General features: G+C 45.3%; 1 protein-coding gene across 3 annotated transcripts in view; it reads right to left on the reverse strand.

Moving 5' to 3' along the window:
* Positions 1–14,163, reverse strand: part of KDM1A (lysine demethylase 1A) — a 51,354-nt gene extending 37,191 nt beyond the window's left edge. The window contains exons 1-3 of one of the 3 annotated variants that reach the window (XM_074807349.1): positions 13,877–14,163; positions 8,147–8,312; positions 3,251–3,310 (exon numbers count right to left, since the gene is read on the reverse strand). In XM_074807349.1, coding sequence (XP_074663450.1) covers positions 3,251–3,310; positions 8,147–8,297 — 211 coding nt within the window. In that variant the 5' untranslated portion in view covers positions 8,298–8,312; positions 13,877–14,163. Of the gene's footprint in view, positions 1–3,250; positions 3,311–8,146; positions 8,313–11,856; positions 12,177–13,876 lie in introns of those variants that run through there. The other 2 variants (XM_074807347.1, XM_074807348.1) reach the window with 2 other exon arrangements.
* Positions 14,164–14,200: the final 37 nt, after the last annotated feature.

Raw genomic sequence — 14,200 nt, forward strand, 5'->3', positions numbered from 1 at the left:
TACCAGAATATGAAAAAACATTTTGGAACCCCTTCAAAGCCAAAAGATCTACAAGATACACAATGCCTACAGTTCCCTCTCACCTGTATTTCAAGGTTTCATTTGTACTGAACTCCTCAAGACAGAGGAACCCATCTTGACCTCTCTTTTAGCAGGTTTTATATATTCACAACAGGCAGTACAAAGAAATACAATCCTACTTACATTTCTCCTGTGTCCCCTCCCCAAGTGCTGCCTACAATCAATACCTACAGATTTCTGACTTTTCCTTCTAAATGCTCCACATGTAAAAGACTGATGTTGAACATACACAGGAGACATTTTCTCTATGGAGATACTTCATTCATACAGGCACCTGTACTTCTATCAGTTCAAACACTGGCAATGAATAATACAGTTAGGTACTCTACAATCCTCAATCCTGAATGTCACACTATATATAAAGTAACAAACCAAGACACAGCTGCCTAAAGTGTTACAGCACAAGTACAATGCAGAAAGTGAATCTTGCAGGCACAGCGAGCAAAATGAAATACTGAGATGTGAAATACAGCAAGAGCAATATAAATCTTGTATGTCCTAGGAAGTGACTAAGATCAGGACAGACAGAGGAGAGGACATTCAATCTGAAAAGATATAAGCCAATATATCCCAAGGGGAAAAAACCGCACAAGTAATGCAGCAAGATTAAGATCATTTGCTGAAACTGGAATTGTTCAAAAGATTATAATAAATATCAAAGAAAATATAAGCTTGCAGTGTGTTACACTTAACCAAGACAACTGTTCGAAAGTTTGAAGTTGTGCAGAGGTACACATGTCACTGGATTGCAGAGAAGAATTCTCTTCTTTCAACTCTGGTGCAACCACACACACCTTTAACTTCCAAGCATTTTTACATCCCAAAGGTGAAGAAAAAAATTTAAGCAGGGAAACGGTTGTGAAGCTAAAAAAATTCATTCACAAGCAAAGATTAGAAGATCTAACTGTGTGATGACTCAAGGTAAAGAAAACTGTCTATAATCATTTACAGAAATTTTACAACAAGAGGAAATTAGTAACAGAGGCCAGAGAGCACTGCAAGAAAGTAAAATGAAATAAACAATAGGAAAAGTTGACACACCCACAATACTTCTTGACAGTAATATTTAGCTACGGATTAGAACCCCATAGCTCTGCCAGAACCTCAACTTCTCCAGCAATAAACATCCCCCAGCCTTTTCCTTGTCCTTCAGTCTAACACTGGACCAACTGTGCAAACATCTACATATGAATGCAAATACTAAACTATGAACTCTCTAAAACTGTGCATGTAAATCAAACCAAAGTTACCAATTATCTGATACTTTATTAATGTTAACAAATCTTAATAAAGGTTCTAGATCATCAAGTGTTAGCAAAAAGCTCTGCAGTACAATTCTCAGAGAATGGCCAGTTAAAAGATACGAAATGTTGAACCTGACTCCCTCTTCCAGGCTTGTGCTAAAATGAGTGTGCCTTCACCAGATATTTGCCAAAAAGCGTTGATGTCATGCAGCGATCAACTACCAAGAAACTCTCAGACATGTGGATTTAAGGCAACTTGCCAGTTTCTTGAAAAGCTTTGTGATTTATTTCTTCAAAGTGAGAAGTCAGAGAAACTGGCGCTCCTAACAGTCTTGGAAAGAGCTCCCAAGGTGGGTTTTTCTGTGGCTGTTTTTTAAGGCCACATGTCTTTTATGGCAATACCCAAACTTTAAAACTGTTAGAATAGCTCCAGATGAGCACTGGTATTTAGAAAAAAAACCAAACAACACAAACACAACAGGGTTTGACACCAGAATTTAGAAGAAGCCTAGCTATTATTAGTGAATATATAGTTTTATTTGGCCCAACCACCAGAAGATCTTGTAAGAACTAAATGTCCTTGAACTTACTTCTGCAACTACACAGCTCAGACTCAGATCAACTTCAGGCTGATTGAATCCCCCCCATCCCACACCCACACTGCTTGCGGTTCATGAAAGCAACACATTAAAGGGAGGACCAGTTCAGAACTACACACCCTTTCCTTGGGGCAGGCAACTCTTTAATGACTGTAGGAATGGGGCTGCCTAGACTGGATCCTCATCTCCTCTTCACACACATTCACACACACACTTGCCCCTTCCTGACATTCAGCATCAGCAAACAATGTGCTGAAGTTCTGATTATCTTCTTCCCCACAGAAGAAATCTTGAGGGATGCTGCTCATTTAAAGACCTACTGAAACATCTGCAGATGAAAAACACTCTGAAGGAGTGTTTGGCTGCTGAATTGGACAACTGCTAAAACATACCCTCAGCATATATATATAAAATGCAAAATATGCAGAATTTCCAAACAGCCAATGCCTGCCTAAAAATGAAATAGGCAATGCATTCTTAAGCCCACAATCTATAATAGTCAGAAATTCTGTGCAAGTGGTAAGATCCAAAACACAACAAGGCTCCTTTACTTCGAACAGCAAGGATGCACTCTCAGATTATATCTTGAAGTTATATTTGCTTCAAAAAGAGCAACTTGGAGGTACAGAATAGGTTCTGGAGCCTTCCACCCCTTTGCTTAAAACCCTAATTCTCAATCCTTAAGTGAGAGTGAAAGTGGCAGAGTTGGAGGAAGATTTTCAGTAGCACTCTAAGTACTTAAGAGCAAAGACACCAGTGAATTACACAATAAGTGCATACTGCTAGCACCAGTACTTAGGTCAAGTGGTGAATGCAATTCACAGTCCAGTCCACTGAGAAGCAGACTATGAATCTCCCCAACAGATAAACCTCCTGGGATAACCACTGGCACACAGCTCAAACACAAACGCTTTCAGAAGAAAAAACAAAGGAGCAAAAAGGTACTCCAGGCTATGTTTCTTCAGCAAATTTGAAAAAAAGGTCTACTGTGCTGAAGCCCAGGGCTTTCTGCGTCATTCTAGGTGGTAGAAACTGGCTAGGTAAGAAATATCTTTTTGCACATTTGGACTCCTCTGAACATGGAGAGGAGTGGAGGGATGAGAGATCGGCCTGAGGCATTTCAACATAGGTTAGCGTCTTTTTCTGCAGCTGGTACAGACCTCAACTGAAATTTGAAAATACCCCTCACTTTTTCAACAGGTGAGTAAACAACTCCTGTATCCCTTGCTAAATTCTGGACAACCACACCCATGCGCACGTGCAAGCATCAATCCCTAACTTGGCGGCTCTTGCTACTAAGTGGCAAGCATCAAACGCCACCCTCACCTGATGCTTGGCCGTCTCCATACCCTCCAGAATTGTCGTCTTGAAGTCCTCCTGCTTGCCCTGTGGAAGGAAAGAGGAGAACTCAGGGACCTTACTCCATACGTTAAACCATACTGGACATAAAGGCCCGGCAGTTGGCGTTTTATGTATTAAATTTCACCAACTAACTAAACCCATTTTCTGAGAAACCCATCTTCTGGAACCTAGGTTCAGGGCACCAAACTCTGTGGTCTTCTAAAGTGTTATCCATGTTACTGGAACGCTTTACATCAGACTTTATGGGAAATAAAGAAGTACACAATATGTAGCATTCCTGCTGGCTAAATACTTATGATCAACTTCGTTAATGGCTAGGATTTGAATAAGATTACATTTCTTACTGCTGAGATCTGGTAGGTGGATACCATCAGAATCTATGGATCTCAAACTGTAAGAATTTGGTAACCTTGGCCTTGGTAGTCCCAAGTCTCCCCATATGCAAGGCGACAGTTTGAACCATTCTGAAAAGCATCTTACTTTCAAGAGAGCCTATTCCTTGGGTTTTTTTTGCCATAAACCCTTCCTTGAACAACGAAATTGTTTTTGAAAGGCTCAGACCACTTACAGCGCCCTTGATACACCAACTGTTCTAACACGCTAAGACCAGCTTTGAAGCTGAGTATATGTCAATACCATTGATCAGCAACGTGATCAATACCCAGCACTGAAAGACATTGGTCTTTCAATGTACGCAGGGCTGGAAACATAAGGAAAGGCAAAGCACTCATCTCAAAGATCTGAAAAAGTCTCTAAATTACCTTAGCCTTCGTGTAATTCCTAAATAGCAGCCTTGACAGGACTACAACACACCCAGGAACAGAGTGCTTCTAGACCAGAGATGAGTACAGCTGGGATGTCTGCAGGAACCAAGCTAACACAGGTCACCTCACACACTGCTAATCTTCACAGGAGACACTAGCTCTGAGTTTAGCTCGTAAGCGATATTCTTCCGCTGTCAGATGTTTGCCTGAAGTCGTCACCTCCAGAGAGCAGGAAGCACTGTTCAGCTAGCTGCCCCTGTACCAAGGCTCCTTCCAACCAAGTGCTTCAATAGTCAGCAAATTGCTGGCTTTCTAAAGTTCAAACCACCCCCCACTGAAACAAACTGCTGAGGTCAAGGGAGCAAATGGAACAGTCACTTCCTAGAGCACAACCGCTCAAGGTGTCATCTCCAAACACGTAAGAGTAAGGTCTAACCTGAAGCTGAACACACAATTGTTAAGATTACTCTTTAGAGTTTGGGATTGGGTGGACAATTTTGCCAGAATGCAATTTGAGGCTCTTGGAGGATACACTAACTTAAAAAAGAATTTCATCCGAACTACAAATTTAACCCCTAAAGCAAGACACAGAAGGTGAACCAATGTTTCCATACTTCAATAACCTGGATAACATCTGGAATATTGTAACACTACACATCTACAGATAAAATAGGAACTGGAACAAGACAGACATTTTCACTCAGCTAGAGTAGAGGAGCAATAGTCAGTACTTTTATATACAGTCTACCAGCAGGGAAGTTCAGACACTCACAAGAGAGACCACAACAAAACTGCATTTTGACAGGCCTCAGAAGTCCCAAAGTCAGGATTATATGAACATACGTGTCTGCAATAGCAAGAGAAAATTCCTCACTTCACCTACACTGTAAATACATTATTTTGCTGCGAACATTACAAGACCTGCTTCCATTCTGGAAGCAACTAACATAACTCAAACATGAACATTTACACTCCAGCATAGATCATTAATTTGCAGGAAAAGTTACACTTGTGCCTTCTGTAAGTTAAGAAATTGAAAAGATGCTCATATCAGGCTGTGGCATTATTATCCCTGAATTAGCACTAACAATGAGGAGAGGGGACAAAATCACTCTCAGTTTACTTACAAAAAGAAATCAGTATTTCCCTCTCCTAATAATAATAGCTAAACCATTTTCAATGTTAGGTGAAAAAAAGCATCACTATTACTGCGTGTTTGGACACAATTCTAAACGATACCCAGTCTTTGTACAGAAATGTGGAAACAAGGCCTGCTAGTGCAGATTGCCTCTCCTTCCCCATGAGAAAGTCGTGTTCCAGCTGCAAAGGAACAAAGCAGCAATCTAACTGCTGATCCACGTTAACACCAAATTATTGTAGCTGAACACAACCTGTGCAGGAGCAGACTCTGCTGAAAGTCTCAAAGCAACAGAATAACGGACCACAAGCTGAACTGCAATCAGGAAGAAGGTCTACAAAGGAGTCCTCTCCATACAATCATCCACTGTCTTCAAGTAAAGAATAACAGCACACAATTACCACTAAGTACTGAGTTTAATTAGGAAAACAGACAAGTCAGATGAAAGACAGAGACAGAGCTCCACTAAGTTTGACCTGACGTTAATCTGGATCATATTCAGTCTCTCGCCTCCTTGGAAAACAGCAGCTAGAAACAAGATTGCCAGAAAGTAAGAGCACTGACAAAACTAAAAAGACAGGAGCTGGTAAAGAAAATCTTCAGGAAGCTATAAAAGTGAAAATCCAATTTGGTGAGGGCAAACAAAAAAGATCCTTAGAGGAGAAAAGCAGAAGCAGCAAGCTCCTTAATTTCAAAAGGGATATTGGCAAACAAGAACACAAAGCACTGAAAGTGAGTTTGGAAGCGTTTTGCTATCAGACAATATTTTTCAAGTAAAAAAGAGGAGAGATACTTTAAGGAAATAATAATGAAATACTGTTATGCCTTTTAAAATTGCTCTGCAATAACATGCAGTAAGTCTTGCAAATCCAGACTATAACAATCTGCATAGCCAAAACATCTGGAATTCCCCACAGCTGAACACGTTGATGGAACCCACCTCAAATAAGACCAGCATTTCGCTGTCACCTAAACTGCAATACTTAATAGCCTCCTTCTGCTGTGAACTGTCTGCGAGGACAGACTAGTGAAATACCAGCTATTGTCACTATTACATTTTTAAGTTTGCACAACCAGACTTTCCAACGCAAAAGGTCGTAACATGACAGCTTTACACCTCTACTGCATTACCTATGTTTTTGCAGGCTTTAAACTTACAAAGGAAATTATTAAGGTCTGCAATGAGAATAAATGAACAGAAATACACAAGCTAATGTTTTGTGTTTTGTTAAATTCTCAATATCCAATCCTGCTCTAGTATTATTGTCCTACTTAGTATTTATTAAACACATATTTTTGCTTCGAAGAAGTGACAGAGAGAGAAAACCTCAATTATAGACATTGCTTCTATATACAGCAGCCTCCATGCCTCTTCCTCCTAACAGTTGTTTGAATTAGAAGTTTCAATGCATTTTAACAGCCAGCATAAGATGACCTGATGCTCTTGACGCCTGCATTAGTAAAGACAAAGACAGAGAGATCCACCAATGCATACAGTTTCAGAAGCCTTTAAAAATACAGCAAGACTAGCTATGGAATGACAACTGAAATGTGTCATCTTCCTACATCACTGCTTCATGCATATCCCAGGATTTCTAAGAATGGGGAAAGGATATAATGACCTGAAATCTACTTATCTCTAGGCAGCTAGATATAGCCTGTTTTAAAATTGCTTGTAGTTAGAGGACTAAATACACTACTTGCAGAATTAACTGCTTAAAAGACTGTTGTGTGTACAGGATAGCATGAGCCTATCACTGCCTTCCTTCCATGTTTCTTCCTTCATGGGTAAAACACTGTACTTCACTGATTATGCCTCAAACTGATTTCAATAATCAATCTTAGAGGCACAAAATGAGAAATACAAAAAGTGTATTAATATTAGGTCTCAAGGATTAAATCCAAAGTCTAAGCTAAATTAAATAGCAAACTTAAGATACTTGCTTAATTACAACTATTAAAATTCCATTTTTGATAGATCAGCTACAATTGGGGCAGGGAGGATTTTTACCATTGCAAGTATTTCAGACAAGTGTATGAGCTATAGTATTCCTGTATCAAGCCAGAAGCCAACATCCACAACTGCAGAGAGATTACAGGGGCAAATTCTAAGCAATAAAAGGTGAGTATCCCCAAACTGACATCAGTCCTGTTGTCTACATTCTCAAACCTGTCCGCCAAAAAGAAGCCAATTAAGAGCAGTAGACCTGACTACTAACAGTTATTCACACCAGTGATGAACCAGCAAGAGTTCAACTACTAGATTTCAGATACTCTCTAAAACCAACCAGCACACACATCATCTTGTGAAATCTCTCCAACAGCTAAACTTTGCAAAAGCATGATTGTGTAGCTAGTAGAGTGATACCAACACCAGACCTAACTAATGGTGGTAGCTGTAAACACAGCAGACGTAGAGAAGGAATAGGGTACTGCTAATGCCATAAATTTCAAAAGCTGCTTCCTGAACAAGACTAAAACACTTCCCAATGTAAAGCGAAGTTTTACAACTCTGTCAAATATACGAGGAAAGCACTGAAGTTTAAGCAAATGGTATCCAACCGGAATTTAAGATTAGAGTCATAGTTTAAAGCCAAAGGAATGACAGTTGATTAAATCTGTTCTCCTGCACATCAACCCCCCCAGTACATCTAACCTCTTTTCTCTCAGAGGAATAAGTGAATGTTGGTACACAAGCAGGTGTGGCAGCTAAGAGCTTCCAAAGACAAGTCAGTAAGGATCATGAGAACCTAGTATGAGAGGTTTGGCATATTCCCATCTTTATCAGGCTGCTCTTCTGTGTTTTTCCCCTCCTTCCACATATGGGGCCAGCAAAGAAAACACTGTAGAACAATCATTCAAAACCAGACACAGGATTCATGATGCTGCACCTGACCCAGCTTAATTTCTGGCAGTAAAACAGGTAAGTAGCGTCAGAGAAGGTCTCTCTTTACTCACCAGATGGCTCCTCCGGCTCGCTTTCATTCTCTTCTTCTGCAGGAGCTGGTGGAGGTGGTGGTGGTAGTTTTTTCTCTTTCTCAGCTTTAGCATTTCTCTCTTCTTCAGAGTAATACTCATCTTCTGACAGGTTCGCAAGACTCTCATCCATCTCTCTATACTCCACCTGTAAAAAACACAACATCTGTAAGTGTCACTATTAAAATGAACATTGCAAGCAATAAAATTGCTTACAGCTCAGAGAAAAGACCTGAGTTACCTTGTCCACAGTCTTATTACAGCTACCATGTTATAAAATCTTCAACAGCCTAACAAGTTCCACGTGTTTTACCTCCACTAAAAAAAAAAAATGTCTTCAGCACCCAACCGTCCAATAATAGGATCCTTCTACTCATATCGAGCCCAGTTCATTTGTATTTGTTATATCATCATTTAACCTCTCTAGTTTTCTTCCCTTCCTTCCCCTCCCTGTCAAACTCAGGGATAACAAATTGCCTCTGTGTCCAATCCGTATGTTCCAACTTGAATTCATCTGTCAAACAAGGGTGACCAGAACTGTACACAAGAACTCCTGAGGAAATCCCACCCGTGTCCTTGTACAGAGATGTATCTTGCAAAGATAGTCTCCCATTTACTGGAAATCCTGCCCTGGTACAGTGGATGACATTCACCTCCTCTCCAGGATGGTCACACTAGTGGCTCAACATAAGACATAAAAACCCAGTAAATCTTTATTGCCATATATGTTTTGTTCTGTTCTCCAATAAAAATAAATAATATGACCAGCTAAAAAGACTCGTTCCAACTTAAAGGAACACGGAAATCCCAAGAACTAACCTAGAAGGGATGCATCTCATACTGTTTAATAAACCAAATGTTTTTCCAAAGTAAGAAAGCTTTGTATATTGCTAATAAACTTCACTACCTATTGGAAAGGAAAAAAGCACTTCTCACAATACGCAGCCACAGGAAAAATAAAAAGAAAGCAGCTACTGATCCTCCAACATCCTACAGGTCAGCTTCTACCACGAGGTGACAAAAGCAACTCTGCACTTCTCATCAACAGAATGACAAATCCTCCACAGTCAGAGTTCAGTCATTAAGAAAGGGAATAACGGGCATGATTCAAAGTAGCATTGGGAAGCCTGTGCATAAGAAAGCCTAAAATTCAGTAAAACACTATCACACTCCACCATCTTTTAAAAAAATTTACATTCCATCCTGTCCAGCACATTCAGTTTTTCACACTTTTGAGCAAATATGGCACCACCAGGATCTTCTGTGAACTTCCACTCTGAATCAAGTCACAGTGATGCCACAGCACCATAAGTACAGTATTACAGGCATTTGAAACCAAAACACACTCGTTCTGCGCTAAGGCCTCTGCAGTTTCCCACCCTCTTTGAGCTTGCACAACTTTCAGAGAACAATCAAGTCCAATAAAAAATGAAAGAAAACTTTTCCCTAAGTTTATTTTCAACCTGGATACCCTCCCCAACCGAGTTCACACCACATTTTGCAGTAAGGTGACCTTGTGCTAGCCCGAATTGACCACGGCAATATACTGTGTTAAAAGTCATCAATGCCCCTGGCAAATGGGTATCATCAGCGCAGAGAAACATCACTGAAAAACAACACACAGACAGTGCGCTAACTCCTACTTGTTAACAGGCCACTATAAAGCAAGTAAACCCCAGGTATGCTGCCTCTGAAGATCGCAGAATCTCAGAAGGGTTTGGGCTGGAAGGGACCTTAAAGACCATTGAGTTCCAACCCCCCTGCCCTGGGCAGGGACACCTTCCACTAGCCCAGGTTGCCCAAAGCCCCGTCCAACCTGGCCTTGAACCCTTCCAGGGAGGGGGCAGCCACAGCGTCTCTGGGCAACCTGTGCCAGGGCCTCACCACCTTCTGATTAAATAACTTCTTCCTTATATCTAATCTACCCTCTTTCAGTTTAAAAGATGCACCAGACTGACCTACCCAACAGCTCCTACACACAAAGTCCAGCTATCACGTCAAATAAGGACTCTGAAGAGCCATGCCACAGCTACACTACAACAGAGATCCTAAAGGCAATTTCAGCTTCTGTGTCAAACACAACCAGCTCTGGGCACAGCCAAGATCTTCAAAGTCTTCTGCAACAAGATTTCCAAGAAAGTTTCACCAAAAAAAGGGTAATGTTCTCAGATGTTCAAAATAACATGTAACATAACATTAACATAACATAACATTACATACCACAGTCCTGAATTACTGGAAGCTGTTTCACAGAATCACAGAATCATCTAGGTTAGAAAGGACCTTGAAGATCATCCAGTCCAACCGTTAACCCAGCACTGACAGATCCCAACTCCACCAGATCCCTCAGTGCTATGTCCATCTGCCTCTTCAACCCCTCCAGGGATGGGGACTCCCCCCCTGCCCTGGGCAGCCCATTCCAACGCCCAACAACCCCTTCTGCAAAGAAATCCTTCCTAAGAGCCAGTCTGACCCTGCCCTGGCGCAGCTTGAGGCCATTCCCTCTTGTCCTGGCGCTGGTTCCTTGGCTCAAGAGACTCATCCCCCCTCTCTGCACCCTCCTTTCAGGGAGTTGTAGAGGGCCATGAGGTCTCCCCTCAGCCTCCTCTTCTCCAGACTAAACCCCCCCAGTTCCCTCAGCCGCTCCCCATCAGACCTGTGCTCCAGACCCTGCACCAGCTCCGTTGCCCTTCTCTGGACACGCTCGAGTCATTCAATGGCCTTTTTGGAGTGAGGGGCCCAAAACTGAACACAGTAATCAAGGTGCAGCCTCACCAGTGCCGAGCACAGGGGTCAGATCCCTTCCCTGTCCCTGCTGGCCACGCTAGTGCTGATACAAGCCAGGATGCCATTGGCCTTCTTGGCCACCTGGGCACACTGCTAGCTCCTGTTCAGCCGCTGGCAACCAACACTCCCAGGTCCCTCTTTTTTTTAAGGCCTTTTAGATTTAAGGCCTTTAGATTTCATTCCTAAACCTCATCCTTAACACAGCGTTGGCTCAACCCTCCAAGGAGGAGCTGAAGAACAGCACTAAGTGCCGCCATCAGCTTTCTAACCTTGTGCTACAGCAGCGTTCCAGGCGCGTCAGCCTCGAGAGAAGCTGCACCCACACACCCCCAGTAACAACATGAACGTGCTCATGAAAATACAGGATGGTAAGAACTGAGATGCAATGTAAGCTGTTTCTGGGGGTTTTTACTGCTCTGTATCTGACCAGGAAGCCCCGCGCGGTTCCAAGGACCGCTGCAGACGCTCTCCTTTGTGAAAGCGCCCGAGTTCTGCGCAGCCCTCACAGCAGCGAGCGGTGACACTGCGACACCTTGACCCGCACTGGCTCCTGCACATCTGCACCTTATCCTGGGGGGGACTCCCCTCCCCGGGGCAGCACCCGCACCCGCCAACGCCGCCCAGTAAAGCCCCCTCAGGCCGGAGAGCCCGGTCAGCTCGGCGTCTCCCAGGCACGGAGCGGGCCCGGGGGCCCCGGCCCCCCACCCGCCCCTCCCCAGGGGACCGTCCCGGGCCACGCGAGCTGCCCGGAGCAGGGCGGGGCCCGGCAGCCCCACGGCCGGGGCACGTCCCGCCCGAGGCCGCGGCGCCCGCCAGAGCCGCACCGCGGCCGCGCCTCCAGGCCGGCGGGGTCTGGCGGGGCCGGGCCCGCCGCCCGAGCACACCCCCCCCCGCCCCGCACCTACTTTGGCCCGCTTGCGGCGGCTGGTCCTGCGGCCCTCGGGGGTCTCGGCGATGCCGGTGGTTTCGGCGCCGGGTGCAGGGGCGGCACCGGCGGCCGGCGGCTCGGACAGACCGCCCGGGGGCGAGGCCCGCGGCGGCTCCTTCTTGCGGGGAGTGCGCTCCGCAGCCCCGCCGCTCTCACCGGAGGGGCCCAGGGCCCCCGCGGCGGCGGGCGGAGGCACCGGCGCCTCAGGCCCGCCCTCGCCGCCCGCCGCCGCCTCCGCGGCCTTCTTCCCCCCCGCCAGCATCACCCCGGCCGCGCCGCGCCGCCCGCACAAAGGAGAGCGCCGGGGGCTGCCAGCGCCGCCTCCGGACGTCACCTCCGGGTCACCGGCGCGCGTGCGCGGCCGGGGCGGGGCCGCCTCCGCCGGGGGCCGCTCCCAGAGGCGGGCCGGCTGCCGGCGCGGCGGGAGGAGGAGGAGGAGGAGGAGGAGGAGCCCCGGCCGCGGGAGGAGGGAGAAGCCCCGCTGGAGCGGCTCGGCCGCCGGAGCGACACCGGCTGTGAGATTGGTACTGATCGTCATTGATTTGTTATTAAGTTGATTTTGGGGTTTATAAGAATATTAGTTCTATAAAACTTAGAGAATAATTGTATATTAAGTAACCATGGAAATATTGTGTAACCGTGCAATCAGTTATGCTGCTATGAGCTCCTTTGTAAAGCCCCAGACCAAGGCTGCACAGCCCGGTACTAATCATTAGTTAGATAATTATGTTGTCAAAGTACTGTCGTTAGACTGCTTGGTAAAAGTGATTTATTGTCTGATAGACTAGGGGCTATATTGTAAGAGAGCCTTGAAGCATGTTAAAGCTGCAACGTGAGCCAAAGTCCTTGAGTCAGGGACATGGGGGGGTCTTTTCTGAGGGGTCACAGTCTCTGGTGCTCACAAAAGCAGCCCCAGACTCATTTCAGGACTCCAGTGCGCATGACCGGAAAGAGGTGTGGATATTAAAATGAGTTACAGGAATTGACATGTTTATGTATGAGCTCTTGATTAATATGTATTACTGTATTCTATATACTCAGCGTGTTATACGAATTAGGTGTGCGTTGTTGGTGAGACAGCTCCCCTACGCACCCAGCGCCGCTAATAAAGGAGTGTCTGCTTATCTACATCACATCGGTGTTGATAAGTTCTTTATACTGTTTTTGGTAACAAGATCACCTCCAACCTGCATCTCCTGGGATGGTGCCAGGGGTCCCAGAGATGGAGGCCACAAGAGCCGTGTCTCAGCCTCCCTGGAGGCCGTGCCTGCGTGCCCCAGCCCGCGCTGTTCCTACACATAATGGTTGCCTTGAGTTCACAAATTCTTCTCAGACATGTTCCAGGGGAGCCCCTGTTACCTGGCCAAGCTCATCCCCATGTGTGAGTCCTGCAGGCCTCCCCAGCGTCTCCATTTAGATGACTTTAGGAAGCTGAAACAAGGCCCAGCAGACAAACTGACCTGTGCACACACCTCTCCCCCAGTCTCCCTGCCTACACATTTAATCCAAAGTGGCAGACCCTGTTTGTGACCAAGAAAAGCGAGCTCTGTGGCCATAGCAGTCCTGTGTGCATGCAAGTATGTCCACAGCATGACTCACAGAGTGCCCTGAAATGTGCCAAGACTGCTGAATTTCCATAAATCATTCTCATTTTAGTACTATTACTGTCTCCTTCCAAGGTCCAGGGCTTTTCCTCACCCGTCCTCTCTCAAGCTTCTACTTACAGCACCAGAAAAAGCTGGTGAGGCAGGGAATGGGAAGCTGGAGCTCTCAGCCGTTGGGCAGGACACTGCTGATCGGTGCCCACCAGCCCCATGGACGCCTGTGCGGAGCGTACTGCCACAGATGTTTTGCTCTGGGTTCCCTTGCCTTGAATATTTGAACATCATTAGCTAAAGGTAACAAAACAAAAGCCCACTCTTGGTAATCTTCTTGCCTCTCACCTCAAAACTGGTCATTAATCAGAAGGGATGTGTGGCTGATCCTACTAGACGTACCTTGTCATCAAGCTGGTTTGTATTTGCTGGTCATGCGGCAGTGTGGATGCTGTAGGAGGATTCAGATACCTGGGAAGGCAGCAGCTGCACAGTGATTTCGACCATTCTCAGGAACAGAGGTAGCAACTAGAGGCTGTAGGAGGTCTGCAAAACGTAGCCGATGCATTCCAGATGTCTGCACAGCACACACTGACAATGCCAGGGATGAGAAGGGACTGGAGCAGGCTGGAACCTACTCTGAACTCTTGTTCAGAGGAGTCAGATGACGAAATCCAGCTGGGAGAACTGCGGAGATCAGCTCCAAACAGTGACAGGGAAGAAAAG

The sequence above is a fragment of the Strix aluco genome, chromosome 26 (assembly GCF_031877795.1).
Source record: "Strix aluco isolate bStrAlu1 chromosome 26, bStrAlu1.hap1, whole genome shotgun sequence".
NCBI classification, from domain to species: domain Eukaryota; kingdom Metazoa; phylum Chordata; class Aves; order Strigiformes; family Strigidae; genus Strix; species Strix aluco.